Source organism: Danio rerio, chromosome 6, assembly GCF_049306965.1.
Source record: "Danio rerio strain Tuebingen ecotype United States chromosome 6, GRCz12tu, whole genome shotgun sequence".
Taxonomy (NCBI): domain Eukaryota; kingdom Metazoa; phylum Chordata; class Actinopteri; order Cypriniformes; family Danionidae; genus Danio; species Danio rerio.
This window is the reverse complement of record NC_133181.1, coordinates 57131873-57148021: the sequence shown is the minus strand read 5'-3', so window position 1 is coordinate 57148021 and position 16149 is coordinate 57131873. Positions and strand designations below refer to the sequence as shown.

At 35.7% G+C, this 16149-nt stretch overlaps 3 protein-coding genes across 4 annotated transcripts in view; 2 read left to right on the top strand and 1 right to left on the bottom strand.

The window, feature by feature from the left end:
* Positions 1-16149, bottom strand: part of adora3a.1 (adenosine A3 receptor a.1) — an 80706-nt gene that overhangs the window by 60537 nt on the left and 4020 nt on the right. The window lies entirely within an intron of this gene.
* On the top strand, positions 17-6902 carry sys1 (SYS1 golgi trafficking protein). Its single transcript, NM_200010.2, has 4 exons — positions 17-159; positions 1934-2168; positions 5971-6038; positions 6112-6902. The coding sequence occupies exons 2-4, from the start codon at positions 2007-2009 to the stop codon at positions 6350-6352; spliced, it is 471 nt and encodes a 156-aa protein (NP_956304.2). The 5' UTR covers positions 17-159; positions 1934-2006; the 3' UTR covers positions 6353-6902.
* Positions 10910-14465, top strand: snrpc (small nuclear ribonucleoprotein polypeptide C). The gene is given in 6 exon segments (NM_173251.2): positions 10910-10959; positions 11459-11501; positions 11589-11697; positions 11843-11932; positions 13762-13866; positions 13973-14465. Coding segments are annotated over 6 exon segments (480 nt in total). The 5' UTR covers positions 10910-10951; the 3' UTR covers positions 14098-14465.

The window sequence follows — 16149 nt, the reverse complement described above, 5'->3', positions numbered from 1 at the left end:
CTCGTGACACACAGATGATGACATCACACTGCTCAAAGTTTCGCATCCGGTTGAACTTAATGTTACTAGCCTTGACATAAAGCGTTACTTAACCCTAATCTTCCCCTGTCAGCGACTGAACCGAGCTTTAGATCACATTACGGATGTCTCTTAATCAAGGTTTGTGTTTTCATAGCATTATAATTCTAACAGACCAATGTCAGCTAAGTCGCTAGTCAGCGCTGTTTTAGCTAACGTTAGCGAATGCTAATAATGCCACGGTGTTTATGTTTACATGTTGACTAATGTTACGACATTGGGATTACATTATAGTCATTATCAGTAAATGATTATTTAAGTATGTAAGGATTTTGTAAGGACGTAAGATCTCGTTATTGGCTTTAGTAACGTTATGAATGCTAACCAGTGTTTATGTTGTCCAACGAAGCTCAACAACGGTGGTTACTTGGTTATACTACATTGATTTAGTTTTTATTGAATTTATATTACTTGATTAATCTGCGTGTTTGTGGTTACTTTGAAAATAATACGTTTTTGAATATTCTCGGAAGTGTCATTTTATATTTACCATGGTATCTACATAATAAGGTTATAAGCTGGTTTTATATTCGCACATTCAGACTTTCTCCATGATAATATAACTTCATAAAAGTATTCTTTACCAATTCTAAATAGGGAAATCATATTAGCAGCCAATGGCTATTAAAGTACAACACCGTTAAGTCAAATAAATAGTGCTAATGTTGTTTTAAAGTCATATTTGCATGCTTTTTCGGACCAAATATTTAAATATTACGTTTAGGGAAATTAAAATTTCAGTGAAGTGTCATAACACAGGCAAAGTTCCATGTACACATTAGGAAAATATTACCACAAAGCATACTTCATTTTTTTTTAGATGCATCTCCCTCCCTGCTGGACTCATTTAGTGACCTAATGGCCACCATTATAAAATAATTTCTGATTCTATTTGTCCTATAAATAGGAACTCTAAAACTACATCCTGATGGAAGCAGCTGAAACACAGAGTACAATTGGTGATTCAGGGTGCATAAGATACCCTGAGCTCTATTTATTACGCAATTATGGTAAATCACCATTGGACCAGTTTGGTTAAACCGATGATCTGGCATGCGACCTTCACAAGCCTACTCAACCTGTTCTTATTTGACAGACTCAGATTATCATACCTAGCTACAATGCAGAAAGATGAAACATTCATCATGAAACAGATGAATACATAGTTTTTAAAACAGTGTCATCATAGAGGTACAAACCTGACAAGATTTAAGTTTCCTCAGAAAAAAACAGTCTTTGTTGAACTTTTTTATAGACTGCCTTGGTGTTAGGTTGGAATGTCAACATGTTGTCGATAACGACCCCTAAATATTTATGCGTGTCAACAATTTCAATATCCAAACCTTTAATAGTTCTTATGCTGGCGGTAGGAGAAGCCTTCCTGTGATCTATCTCCATGAGTTTTGTTTATTTACACCAGGAAGTAAATTCTTCCACAACAGGACCATGCCCCAAATCCTTCCTGATCATGGAGACTCACAATCGCTAACTCATTAGCATATTTTATGATATGACAGTACGTACGTACTCCGACAATCATTAGTATACATGATGAACATAAGAGGAGAGAGGCAACAACCTTGAGGAGACCCTGTGGAACAATACTGACAGTCAAAAAGAGCACCATTGACTCTGACCAACTGTAGCCGTCCTACTACAAGATCCAGAATCCATCCACAAATATTAAGATCCAAGTCAAAAAGTAGTGTGGTAAACAATATAGGGATACAAGTGGTCACTGGTCAAAAATGAACGAATGTCTGAATATAAAACCAATTTTACCTCAGTGTTGTTACTGGAGAGGTCTTGAAAGCAAACTGAACACAATGCACTGTTATTGTTTTGTCATTAACAGGTTAAAACTTAATAATTGGGGCTCCAGGTAAGCTGGTTCGGGGACGTGTGTTGTCCCCTTCTTCTCCTGCGAGATGGCCAGTCATTTCCGCAGTTATGTCTGGGATCCAGTCCTCATCATCTCCCAGATTGTTCTCATGCAATGCATCTACTACAGCTTCTTGGGCTTATGGCTGGCCGGTGTTGATGGTTTGGTCCAGACCAGTAGATCACTGGACCAGATATTCAGTTATGAGGTAACTAATTGTCCAAATGGAACAAAAGCATCTGAGACATATATAATTGTCTGGATCTCTCTTCATTTTTAGCTAAACATTTTTCTGTAATGAAGATTATGATTAATGTGATGATGCATTTGAGCTATAATAATTTAGAGCTGGCTATTGACAGATTTTAGTTTGATTGTAATTAACATGTTCTCATTTTAACTCGCATTTCGATTCGCTTGGATATACAGTGCCTATAGAAAAATCACTTTACCCTGTGAACATTCGTACCTTTACTTAAATTACACCCAGCAGTTAAAAGACCTTCGGGATAAAGTTGTAGAAAGGCAAAGGTAAGAAGAAGGCTACAAAAACATTTCTTTGACACAATCTACATTGTAAAAGCGCTATACAAATAAAAAAAGCTGAATTTCAAAAGCTGGAAAAGTTATTTGCAGTGTGATTTTATTTCAGGGTGTATGACAAAAAGTCATTATTTCAAATTATTGTGATTTATTTAGACACTGTATATCAGCTATCTGTAACAAAACCACTGATGAAAGCATATTTATTTAGGCGTTATTGTCTGTGTTTTTTTAATTCCATGATTAATCTGACATAATTAGAAATTTTGGATGATCAAATCTCGATAATTATTTTCCACATTAAACAATAACGGTATACATTTCGTTATACGTTGTTAATGCTTCCAGATTTAAAAGAATATCCCAATAATGTCCGAAGCCACAAATGTTAAAAGGTCCATTAAATGGCATAACGGTCTGACGAATTTGCGTGTGTATGAATGGAAGTCTATGGGGAGAAAAGTCCAGTGTGACCACAGCTTAAAAGCTTGATTAGCTAGCCCAGGTGTGTCTGATTGGGGTTGGAGCTAAAATCTGCAGGACACCGGACTTTCAGGACCAAGATTCTAAACCTCTGCTGTAAACCATAATATGCAACATTGCAGCTATGATGTAGGTACATAACATATATATTAATATTGATTATAATTTAGGCTATATATATATATATATATATATATTAGGGATGTGCGGAGCAGCCGGTATTTGTATTTGTATTTGTTGAGGGGGGGAAAGTATTTGTATTTGTATTCGAGTAAAATTCAAAATGGCGCAAAAATATATATTTTTTCTATTACACTTCTAATTTACGTTATAGTGAAAGTATTGTTTAATTATACCCATTATATAAATTATAGATATGCAATATTGGCTGTTGTTTTTGAACATGTGATAAGAAATGTCATTGAAAAGAAAATAACAAAGAAGCCATTATCTCATCCATGGTTAAACCAACAACTAATAAAATACCATTGTGAATATTATGAACCCCACCACCACCGTTCTTGTTGAAGGACACTGAATAGACAGAATAAAAACAAATAATACTTCAAAAAACTGTTCTTCTTCTGAAAGAACTTCTTTCCAATGGACAGAATTCAAAAAACTAATATTAACTAAATAAATCTAAATAAAACCCTGCCTGGGAGATCTGGCAGAACAAAAGTATTCTATATAATACTAAAAGATACAGCCCTGCTATTATCATCTGCCAGCCACAAAAAAGACACAAAGTTTGTTTGTTTGTTTTTTTTATGTTTGAAACTGACTTGCTGGGGCAGAATGTGGCTGTGTTGATGCTTTTAGTGCATGTGATAATACATTACATAGAAGGTTGCGCGGTGCTCTGTTCAGTGAGAAGCGCTCTCTATGGCAAGCCTTTTTAGCATTTAAATCTTTGTTCTGACTCCATAAATATATTAGAGATATCTCTGATTATATTTTGACTATTCATAATTATAATTCCACTACTCAGAATGACAATTAGACATGTCTGCAATTACAATTGTACTAGTACGAAATCAGATGAATTTTGACTAGTAACAATTGTAATTGATATCTCTGAGTTTTTACGAGTCATAATACATTTAGAGATATCTTTAATTCATCATATTTAGAGATATTTACAAATATATTTGAAGATATCTCTAATTAATTTACTAAAAGTCTAATTACAGTTGTAGATATCTTGAATTGGATTTTTGACTAGTCAAAATTCATTTGGAGATATATCTAATTACAATTGTGACTAATCAACTTATTTAGAGATATCTGCAAATATTTTTCAATGGAAGTCAATGGAGGAATATGACTAGTCTATCATAATATATTTGCAGATATTTCCAATCTGACTAGTCGAATTATAATTATGACAAGTCAAAATATAATTAGAGATATCTCTAAATATATTTATGGATAGTCTGAACAAGGTTTAAATGCTAAAACGGCTTGCCATACGCTTTCACCCAGTAGCACAGTGGAGAGTTCTCTAGTTATATCCTTTCAGTCGTTTGTTATGCAGTGACATGCAGTCAAATATTTCGCCAAACAGTCCTTAGGGATGCGGTGACACGCAGTCAGATATTTTACCGGACAGATCCGCCACTTTTGGCGCGCATAAACAATCATAAAGCTCTCGTGCTGCAGGAGTGAGGAGATCTGCTGAAGGCGTGCAGCTGACGTGCAGTGAGAGGTTTGCGTCTTTAATAAACTACGGCAGTTTGCGATCACTGAACAGTAAGAATGATTAATAAATCCATATGAAACAACCCCTTAAAAGTCACGTCTCGCTTTCAGTTTCGGGCTTTGGCGCGTTTTGCCTCTCTCTCTCTCTCTCTCTCTCTCTCTCTCTTTCTCTCTCTCACTCTCTCTCACTCACTCACGCGGGCATGCACTGTGGTCTCATGAGGAAACGCTGCTTTTTGATATAGTGTTTTTCTTGCTCCCGAATACAAATAATTTTTCAAGTATTTGTTTGAATCAAGTATTCGTAAAAACACGCTATTCGTGCCTTTCCGAATACCGTATTCGGGTTCGGCTCCACCCTTAATATATATATATATATATATATATATATATATATATATATATATATATATATATATATATATGGTAAACAATACAGCGTTTCCTCCAGGATTTTTTCCAGATGTGGCGGCAGGCCTTTTTTACACAGATCTATCAACTACCTGTGGCGTTATTTCGATGACAAATGTCGTGAGCACAGTATTACAAGTCGAGATCGCATTTATGTACAAGCCTACGAGCACAAAATTTCTTGCACCGCACGCCCCCTCAAATATAGACTGCACAAGCGCAGATCTTGTTATGCGCTCTCAAATAAACGCTTCTGAAGTGTGATTTAGTGAGTTTATGTAGTGAGTATGTCTACAACATTTATTAGATGTGCTAGGAATATTTATAAATGCCTCCAATAAATCTACAGATCGGTATTAATGCGTCCTGAAGTAAAGTGAAACGGCTTTACGTCGTGTTTGCTGGCCTCAGTCAGTCAGTCAGTCAGCACGCAACTTTAAAGGGTTAATCAAATAACGCACAGCACTAATACGGATACAGAAAAGTTTGTGCTGTTATAATTCACTTACCTTTCAATACGTTTTGGTGGGATTATAACCCGCTATTTAAAAAAAAACAGGACTGAGTGTTTTGAATGAAAAGCTGTTATGTAGCCGTGGTAGGATCAATTTTGGCGTGGCGCCCCGCCATGGAAGAATGGATGCAGCGGAAACCATGCAATATAAGGGAGCATGTCACAAGTTGTCACTGAGCCAGTGTGCGAATATGAAACCAACTTTACCTCAATTTAAAGCAGATCGCAGTATTGAGAAACTCGAAAGAACCACACTATCAAGCCAATTGCATAAGAGTTTTTGAATCAAACCATCTTTGAAGACTGCTAAAATATTCTCAAGCCATTCCTTCAGATAACTAGTTTAATTTCTTTAAAGGTTCTGGGCTTCTCAACAACACATGGTCGCTTGTCGATGATGGCATTCATTCTCAATTCTCTGACATGGTAAGTTCATATGAATGTGCCGGTTATATTATCTGCATCTTGCATCATTCTCGGCTCTGTTTGTCTTCCTCAGCGCTTTTGGCCTGTGGTTTTTCATCCGACGGGGAAAGCAGTGTCTGGACTTCACAGTAACGGTGCATTTCTTCCACATGATTGGCTGTTGGATCTATAATGCACACCTCCCGGCTGCCCTGTCGTGGTGGTTAGTAAACGTGGCCTGCATGGCTCTCATGGCAGTCATTGGCGAGTACTTGTGCATGCGGACAGAGCTCAGAGCCATTCCTGTCAACACGGCACCCAAATCCAACCTGTGAGGACTTTAACCAACATACATGCCACTGCTGGTGTTTGTGAGGTCGCCGCATCGGCAGGGCTGCTGTGTTGACTAATGCTGCTGCTGGGGGTTTCCAGGATGAGCAGAAAGGACTAGGATTTCCAGTGATGTATTGGTCACATCACTGTATTTAATGCGGATGACAGGTTAAGATGATGTGAGATTGGTTTTCGAAGATGTTGCATAATGTTTTCCTCAACCGTCATTATGGCATTTCAAAAGGACTATTGTGATTATACTTATTTAGGACCAACTCTTTTTATCATTCACAGACGGCTACTGAAAATATGAAAGCGATGGTTTGCTTTACAGAAACAATTGTGTCTTGATGTGTATATCTTTAGCTAAATTAAAATGTTTGGAAAACGGTTCCTCATCCATTTGAAAGGAATACAGTGTTGTTTGTACAGTACATGCGGTTTTCATGTTTTATCAAGCTAACGTGTTTAATTATTACATACAGCAGAGTTTCTCTGTTCTCAACTGCGCTTTGTTAAATGAGTTTCAAATAAACATGGAATTAGAAATTGGCGCTATTAATTTTCTTAACGTGTGTTCCTGCTCAGAGCATGTTATTCCAAAGGTAGGCAGAAATGTGACATTAAGGAAGGTGTCATGGTGGCTCAGTGGTTAGCACTGTCACCTCACAGCTAGAAGGTCACTTGTTTGAGTCCTACCAAGGCAAGTTGGCGTTTCTGTGTGGAGTTTGCATGTTCTCCCCGGTGCTCACGTAGGTTTTCTCTGGGTGCTCTGGTTTCCCCTACAGTCCAGACATGCGCTATAGGTGAACTGGGTAAACAAGTTTAGCCATGGTGTGCGAATGTGACAGTGTGTGGGTGTTTCCTGATACTGGGTTGTGGCTTAAAGAGCATCCGTTGCGTAAACATATGCTGTAATAGCTGGTGGTTCATTCTGCTGTGGCGACCCCTTATAAATGAGACTAAATCGAAGGAAAATAAATGAATGAAACATTAAAGAATTAAACTGGGTCACAAGTATGCAAACTGTGAAATAAATTAGAAACTGTGATATCTGGGTAAACTGTCAAGCATTTCCATTTGTCAAAAATGTGAGCCTTAACCTGTTAATTGTCAATAGTTTGTTCTCCGCTAATAAACTAGCAGCATCCTGTTTGTCTGACACTTTCAGACCACACTGCCATGCTTCAGGCTTAAAACAAGTAGAAGTGTGTAACATGTTGCATTCTGAAGATTTTGCACTTCTACATGCAAGGGCTTCACAATATATCGTTTCAGCATTGATATCGCAATGTGTGCATCTGCAATAGTTTCATCGCAAGATAAGCAATGTTGAGTCTGGATTAGAGTTGAACAGGAGCTACAGAATTGTATTTAATTACTTTATTTTTATTTTATAAACTTTATATAAGTTTAGACTTTATAAAATTTAGTAAAAGAAAAGAAATTGTCTTGTTTTTAGTCTAAATATCAACATTTCAAAGCAAAAACATGATTATATTTCTTCCCCACTGTAGGCTTGGGATGATAACCGTTTTCAAGGTATACCGCGGTTTACAAGAGTCAAGGTTTTAAAACCACCAAAATTGTCTGTTATACCGTTGTTACTGCATATGTACATTTTTTAAAATGTTTTTTAAACAGCAGTATCTGAAATAAGGTATCCAGAGATGCCGTTTTAAATGGTAAAGAAATCAGTGTTTTTGAAAACTAATGATTGATTTATTTGAATTAGTAGCCTGACATGTTTATTGTTATAACTATTTAAAATGTTTCTCAAAGTAAACCATATTGTTCCAAAAAAATTTTTATCTTTTACCCAGACATTTAAAAGAATATATTTTAGAGCAGTAATCACAATACCGTGAAACCACCACAATATTTTTATCCAAGGTTATCATACCATCAGAATCATATACCAGCCCATGCCTACCCCACTGGCAGATAATTTAGCTTGTTTTAAGGAAAAACTCTTCATTTGGTCTTGTTTCTTCTGAATTTGAAAACAATATTTTTACTTGATTCAAGAGTTATTAGATATTTGGACTAAAAATGAGACAAAGCAAAGGAAGAAAATAATTTTTTGTGTTGTGATTATTCCATTTTTGTTCTTGAAAACGGATAGACTCCCCAGAAAACCGTCAAATAGAGCTATTAAAACATCATCATTCATTCATTCATTTTCTTGTCGGCTTAGTCCCTTTATTAAACCGGGTCGCCAACTTATCCAGCACATTTTTATGCAGCAGATGCCCTTCTAGTCGCAACCCATCTCTGGGAAACATCCACACACTCATACACTACAGACAATTTAGCTTACCCAATTCACCTGTATCGTATGTCTTTGGACTGTGGGGGAAACCGGAGCACCTGGAGGAAACCCACACGTACGCAGGGAGGACATGCAAACTCCACACAGAAACACCAACTGAGCCGAGGATCGACCCAGCGACCTTCTTGCTGTAAGGCAACAGCACTACCTAAGGTGCCACTGCGTCGCCTGCTATTTAAACATATCACAATATTTATTGCAGAAAAATTATTCATCGCAATATCTGATTTTTTTTCAATATCCTGCAGCCCTATTTCATGCACTTTTACAAATAGACTGTGTTTTATATAATAAAAAACCTGTCAAGTTTAGAAAAATATGTTGATAATAAGTCAATAAAAAGTCTGGGCTTCATTTTGAGAAAGAATGTTTTCCCAAGAAACGTTAATGCATTTTTTTTTTATTATTATTTCTGGTAAGAAATTCTTTGTTATAACAGGGTGTCCACGGGGTTGTAAAAGGTAGTAAATGAAATTAGCCAAAATAAAGGGCATTAAAAAGTAATAAACATCATCTGAAGAGGTATTACATTTTCAAGCCCAATTTTTTAGAAACATTTTTCAATTTGTGGTAAGTGCAGGCCTTTAGTCTAAAATTTGCATGGATTTATGTTGAGAGTAGGACATGAGCGGTATTATGTGAGGTGATGTTGGTTTGCTGGTTTTCAACCATGCCTAGACTTCCGGCCCGAGAACTGTTTGTAATCGTGCCGTGCCGTTCCAGGCTCAGTGGAGAGACAACCGTAACCGTATAGAACTGTTCTTAGTAGAGCGGCTATTGACATTGATGACATATATAACATTGATTAAAAACTATGGACAAAAGCCCATTGTGACATCTTGATTAATCCCTCTCCTTTACTTAAATGTATATGTTATCAGCAATATGTTATTTCATTTGGAAAGATATTTCATTTACACCACTACAGTTGCAGCTTTAAATCGTGCTTGTATTAAAAACGTTTTTTTGAAGGTATTAAAAAATGTAGTAAAAGGTATTAAATTCAACTTAAGAAGTTCTGTATACCCTGTCCAGAATTTGTCCCATACATGAGCTCATTTATCCTATTTTGACTGCTAAGCCAACATAAATAGAGAAAATAACCCCTCAAAAAAGGCTTTAAGACCAAGCCGAATCTTCTGTTGGCTGTCGCTTCAGTGGGACTTCAGCTAATTAGTTTTGTCCAGTACAAACAATTATTTTCATGAGTCCAGCATCCAGCTGTGCGAGAAAATGCACAATCTGATGTAAAAGATGTCGTCTGTCACACTTTATTTTGATGGTCCGTTTGTACTTGCCAAGTTTCTAATAGTCAGTTTAATGTCTGTTGAAGGAGCAGTATCATCAGATATTAAGCAGACAGTCTACTAATACTCAAATGGACCATCAAAATAAAGTGTTACCAATAATTTTTTAGATATTTGGATTAAAAAGCAGACAATTTTTTTGTGTTGTGATTATTCCATATCTGTTCTTGAAAACTCCCCAGAAAACTGTCAAAGCGTTATTTAAACCATCTTAATTATTTAAATCACAATATTTATGGCAGAAAAATATCGCAATATCAGATTTTTTCAATATCATCCAGCCCTATTACATGCCCTTTCACAAATATCTTGTGGTATTTATGCAATAAAAGCCTGTCAAGATTACAAAATATATGTAGACTATGAATCAATGAAAAGTCTGGGTTTCATTTTCCAAGAAGAAGGTTAATGCAAGTTTTATTATTCCTGGTTGTGATAATAAATAATTCTTTGTTGTAATACAATGCAGCGGTATATAATAATACATTTTCCTTTTTTTTTAATCATCACATTAATGAGAATTAGTCAAAGTGTAATGTATTGCAACTGTACAGGTACGTCAATAAAATGTTTATACTGCAGGAAATATTACATTACCATGAAACTTCCACCCTATGCTGTGTTGATAATGAAAATTAAAGATCAAATACTGATTTCTCATTTGAGAATGCATTTTGATTTAATATTGACAGTTCGAGCATTTGGTATATCATTCGGGTAGTTGTTTTGAGCATTTGATTTATCATTTGGTCTTTTTATGCGTTTGAATTTTCATTTTAATTTTGATAGCAAAAACTTCCATCCATTAACTATGGAATAAATGCGTAAACGTGAGCAGGCGATAAACACTCCCAAACACGCGGCGGCGCGCGCGTGCTCGCTCCAAACCCAAACAAAGGCGTAAAAAGAGTCTCCATGTTCTACATCCGGTGGTTTTCGCCCCGCGCTGTTCCGCTGTGAAGATGCCGAAGTGAGTCCGTTTTTATATTATATTACACAATTAATAGCACAATTCATAAGCAAAACAAGCAAGCAGGTTTACTCAAAAAAGACAATACGTGTATCATTCATGCGTGCAGTTTTGCAGTGTAGATTTCTAAACTAACTACATTTGTTAGACAAGAGCTAGCTCTGTAAGCTAACTAAAGTCAGCTTTTAAATGTGTTTAGGATCATTACTACGGCACTTCTGTTATTTAAACACGATTTTAACAGCTTTCAGTATAATTTACGGAAGGAATACACATTTTAAGGTTACAAATTAATCAACTAACAATAGGCTTACATAAATATGAACACAATTTTACGATTCTCTGCCATTGAAATGCTATTAAAAATTAAAATATTGTATTATTTCTATAGTAAATGCTGTATTTAGCTAGTTAGAGGCAGTTATTGTTCGTTAAATAGCTATAAAATACATGTGTACATTTGTGTTTAGCTTTTAATAGTAGTGTTTGTCTCTTTCAGGTTTTATTGCGATTACTGTGACACATACCTGACACATGATTCGGTGAGATTACCACTTCAAACCTGTGTAAAATGACTTTTATCATTATTATCTGCGCAAATGTTTAATGTTGTAGTTTTATGTCTGCAGCCCTCGGTCAGAAAGACACACTGCAGTGGACGCAAACACAAAGAAAATGTGAAGGATTATTATCAGAAGTGGATGGAGGAGCAAGCTCAGTCTCTCATTGACAAAACGAGTGAGTAAATTATGATCATGTGTTTATTTATCAAGGTGTAAAAGCTATTCTTGATGATATAAACTGTCTTGATAATTAGGCAGGGATGTCTTGGTAGTTAGAGATGAGTGCTCCTGTGTAAAGTCATTTTTGTCTGTTTTTGCAGCGGCTGCATTCCAGCAGGGTAAAATTCCGCCCACCCCGTTCCCTGGAGCCCCTCCACCTGGCGGATCCCTGCTACCTCATCCAAGCATTGGTGCGTTTCAGAGAGATATAATGAATTATTTCTATCCTCTCATGGCCATTGCAGTGTTTGCATATTTAAAATAATATTTCAGAAAACTAAACAGTTTTTATTCTTCACCTATAAAAATATTGCTTACATTTAATGTGAGTATACACAAGTAAACGTTGCACAATGGCATGTTGCAGTAAAGTAACTTAACATATATCGATTAAATCGAATCCTCAAGCACGTTAAATAAATAAAAAATAGTTTTCAAGCCTACAAGAAAAGCATCTAAAAAAAAATCTGTTCGAGATTTCAGTCACTTAACAAGGGATGCACGGACGGTGTTTCTTTGGCTGATACTGATTTGTCAATATTAATCAATTGCATACAGTAATAGCTAGATTTTCTTTTCCTACATTTAATTAATCTTACTAGCGATGTATTAGATCTATTTATCATTCAATTGTCCAACATAAAAATGACAATGTATGTTAATAAATTGCAGTATATAACCATGGGTATCTGGCTTTATCTGAGTACCAATTCCTTGCCATGGTGATTGGCTGATACCAATTCTGATGCTTTAAGCTTTATATAACTTTGACATTGCATAAAGCACATTTTCCCTCACGCCACCACACATAATTGACCTCCTCTCATGTTGTAGCTGCTGATGTATAAAATATGGGTGCGCAAATGCGTCTCCCTCTGCTTGTAAACTCATAAACACTTGCAATCTGTTCATGAGACCGGCCAGATTAGCGAGTACTAATCGAGTCATGAAATGAGATTATCGGCCAATACCGATCTCTGGCCAATCGATCGGATCATATACAGTTTGAATTTAATATTTACAGATTAATATTGGTTGGCGATGTTTTTCTAGTTCTAATGCTCTCTATATATATAAATATATATCACTGCACAATCATTCCTTTACTTGCATAGTGTCTACATTTTTCCAAAATGAGAGCATTCGGACGCGTTTATAACTGCTGGACAAAACTTAATAATAATAACATGAGAAGTTTTGGTAGACTGCTCTGCAATTGTGTTTTGCAAAATTGCACATTGTTTATATGTATATGTTTTATCTTTAAATATGTTTATATCTTTACGCATATTACAGGAATAGTTCACCCAAAAATAAAAATTGTCAACATTTATTCACCTTTGACTTGTTCCAAACCAGCTTGAGTATTTTGTTAATTTTTAGTTAAACACAAAAGAAGATATTTTGAAGCATTTTGGAAGCCAGTAATTGTTGACATCCATAGTATTTCTTTTTCCCCACTATTCATGTCGATGGTTGCTGGTTTCCAACATGCTTCAAAATGTCTTCCTTAGTGTTCAACAGAACAAAACTGGTTTGGAACAAGAAGGGTGAGAAAATGATGAGCTAATTTTGAGGATAAATATTCCTTTAAAATAAACAGATGACTTAAACAACATAAAAAAATTAACTACTTTAAATCTTGATATTTTACCAACGTGGGTCTATTTAAGTGTATTGCATTTAAAAGCACAGTTCACTCAAAACTTGTCATTACTTACTCATTCTCCACATGTAATAAACCTGTTTGTTTCTTTTTACTGTTGAAAAAAAAAAAGTATTTCTGAAAAATGTTGAAACCCTGTAACCATCGGCTTCCATAGTGAAAAAAACAAATACTATAGAAGTCAATGGTTACAGGTTTTTAACATTTTTCAAAAATACCTTTTAATAAAACAATACCTTAATAAAATCATGTTGTGTTAAACAAAAAAAAAAGAATCTCATTTGGATGAACTGTCCCTTTTATTAAAGTGTGGTTTTTGTATTAAGATTAACACTAGTTTTCTATAATTTGCAGGCGGACCTCCGAGACCGGGCATGTTACCAGCTCCACCGATGGGTGGTCCACCTATGATGCCCATGATGGGCCCCCCTCCTCATGCCATGATGCCTGGAGGACCAGGTATAATAGTTTATCTATAACTTTAGCCAAGTTAATGAGAAGGATGTTTTGTTAAAAAAAAAAAAAATCTTGAATTGACCCTTACGTTCATCTGGTTCTCTTTCAGGTCCAGGTATGCGGCCACCAATGGGTGGGCCTATGCAAATGATGCCTGGGCCACACATGATGCGACCTCCTGCTCGGCCAATGATGCCAGCCGTTAGACCTGGTATGGTGCGTCCTGATCGATAAAACTACAGTGCCATGACTTCCAACCCGATACCCACGGAAGCCAAATGTCTAAACTGGTTTTACAGTCGATTTGAAGAGTTTTATTGCCCATTTGCGTTTTATGATGACTGATGTCTGCGGTTCAGGAAACCTCGTTCCGCTTGAGTGACCGGGATTATCACAAATTCTTGTAAAATTTAATGAACCTTCCATTGGCTTTCATTTCATATTTATGACAGACCAGAGGGTGTTGCGTAATGGGTTTGTGTATGATGTGCGTTTATTACGTCGATGCTTATGTTTTTATTTACTGTTGGGACTATTTTCACCATTTAGTTTTTCATGTATTTTGTGAAAATAAAATGGAAAGCTTTTTTTCCTTTTTTTGACATGTTCTGATTTGGTCATTATTTAAATACAAACATACAGCAAATTGCATAATGATTACTGATTATGCATAATGATTACTGATTCATTGTAAATACAGTTAAAGTGTCAGTGATATGTATTAAAATTATTATTAACAAAAGAAAAACAAATATATACATTAGCAGCAAATACACTAGCAAACAGTTTATTAAAATTAATAGCTATTATAATGAAATAGAATCAAGCTATCAATCTCAATAGCCGTTTCTCCACTGTACAACTTACACTTTCTGATTAAAGAACAACGAATGAATCTCTCATCACGCCGTTTTTAATATTTATTTATGTGTCTTCATTCCTAAACAAAGCGAAAACGCAGAATAGACTCACGTATAAGAGTAAGGGGTGACCCCTGGTGGTTCGGCGGTATGGTTGCGTATAGGGAGGCTCGGCTGTTTAGAGAAAGACTGAAAATACGGGAGAAATACAGGAAAATACCTTTACGGGATGAAAGAGGATAGAACTGTAAAATACAGTAATATATATATATCACAGTTTTTTCCTGCATAGGAAATTACAAGGTGGCTACCTCGAGGGCTGCACATTGGTGTAAAAATTATAACATTGCAATTTTTTTTATTCCGCTTATATATATATATATATATATATATATATATAGATTCTGTAGGGGAGTGCATAAAATATAATTAACAATCTACAACCATAGATAAATTCAATAAAGAAAAAGATAAAAAAAATAAATTAAAATTACAAATAAAAAAAAAAGCATGTAAAAAAGCATTTTATTAGTTTCTGAGAAGTCAAACTGTATTTAGTGGTCCCTTGTTATTCGTGAGAATTACGTTCTAAAAATAGCCTGCCATAGGTGAAATCCGCGAAGTAGTCGGCTTTATTTTTTACAATTATTAAAGATGTTTTAAGGCTGTAAAACCCCTCACTACACACTTTATACACTTTTCTCAGACAGGCATTACCATCTTCGCACTTTTCTCTCTCATTGAAACACTCTCAAAACTTAAACCCTCGTAGAAAAATAAGTCCAGTATTATAGAATGAAACCAAAGATCAAAACCTGTTGTCAGGCTCAAGCATCCATCGCGGTCAGCAAAAGGTTCATAAAGCCTTTTAGCTTTTGTGTGGATAATGTTGGCATCCAGCATAATGTTCTTTTTCACTAATCTACAAATCTAAAACAGACTCTATCCTTAAGGGGGTTGCACAGCCGGTGCGCAGTGCACATGACAGTTGGAAGTAATGCACACCGGACGCAAAAAAGCATATCAAATTGCACTAAAAAGCCCATGAAATATGAACGCAGTTATAGCGAGGGACCACTATACAGTGATTCAATAATCACATGTAAAATAATATTGCACAGTCGTCTTTTTATAAACAATTCAATAAAATTAATCGTTGATTTGTCAATGTTCTGAATGCTTTTAAACCCCTCACACAGTCACAGGCCCCCAAAAAACACTTGCGAAATAATAAAAAATAATCCAGACTCAACATTGCATATACTCACGATGTGACTTGCGAAAGATCACATTGCGATATCGATGCTGAAACGATATATTGAGCAGCCCTAGCTAACTCTATTAAATTTTGTAATACCTTCACCTTTAAAGAGCCCATATTATGGGTTTTTGAAAATTCCCCTCCATGTAGTGTGTAACACAGCTC

Excerpts from the sequence above, each read along its gene's own strand:
- sys1 (NM_200010.2), top strand. The coding sequence starts at position 2,007 with ATGGCCAGTCATTTCCGCAGTTATGTCTGGGATCCAGTCCTCATCATC. Across the intron at positions 2,169-5,970 it reads ACCAGATATTCAGTTATGAG|GTTCTGGGCTTCTCAACAAC; the intron begins GTAACTAATTGT and ends ATTTCTTTAAAG. Across the intron at positions 6,039-6,111 it reads ATTCTCAATTCTCTGACATG|CGCTTTTGGCCTGTGGTTTT; the intron begins GTAAGTTCATAT and ends TGTCTTCCTCAG.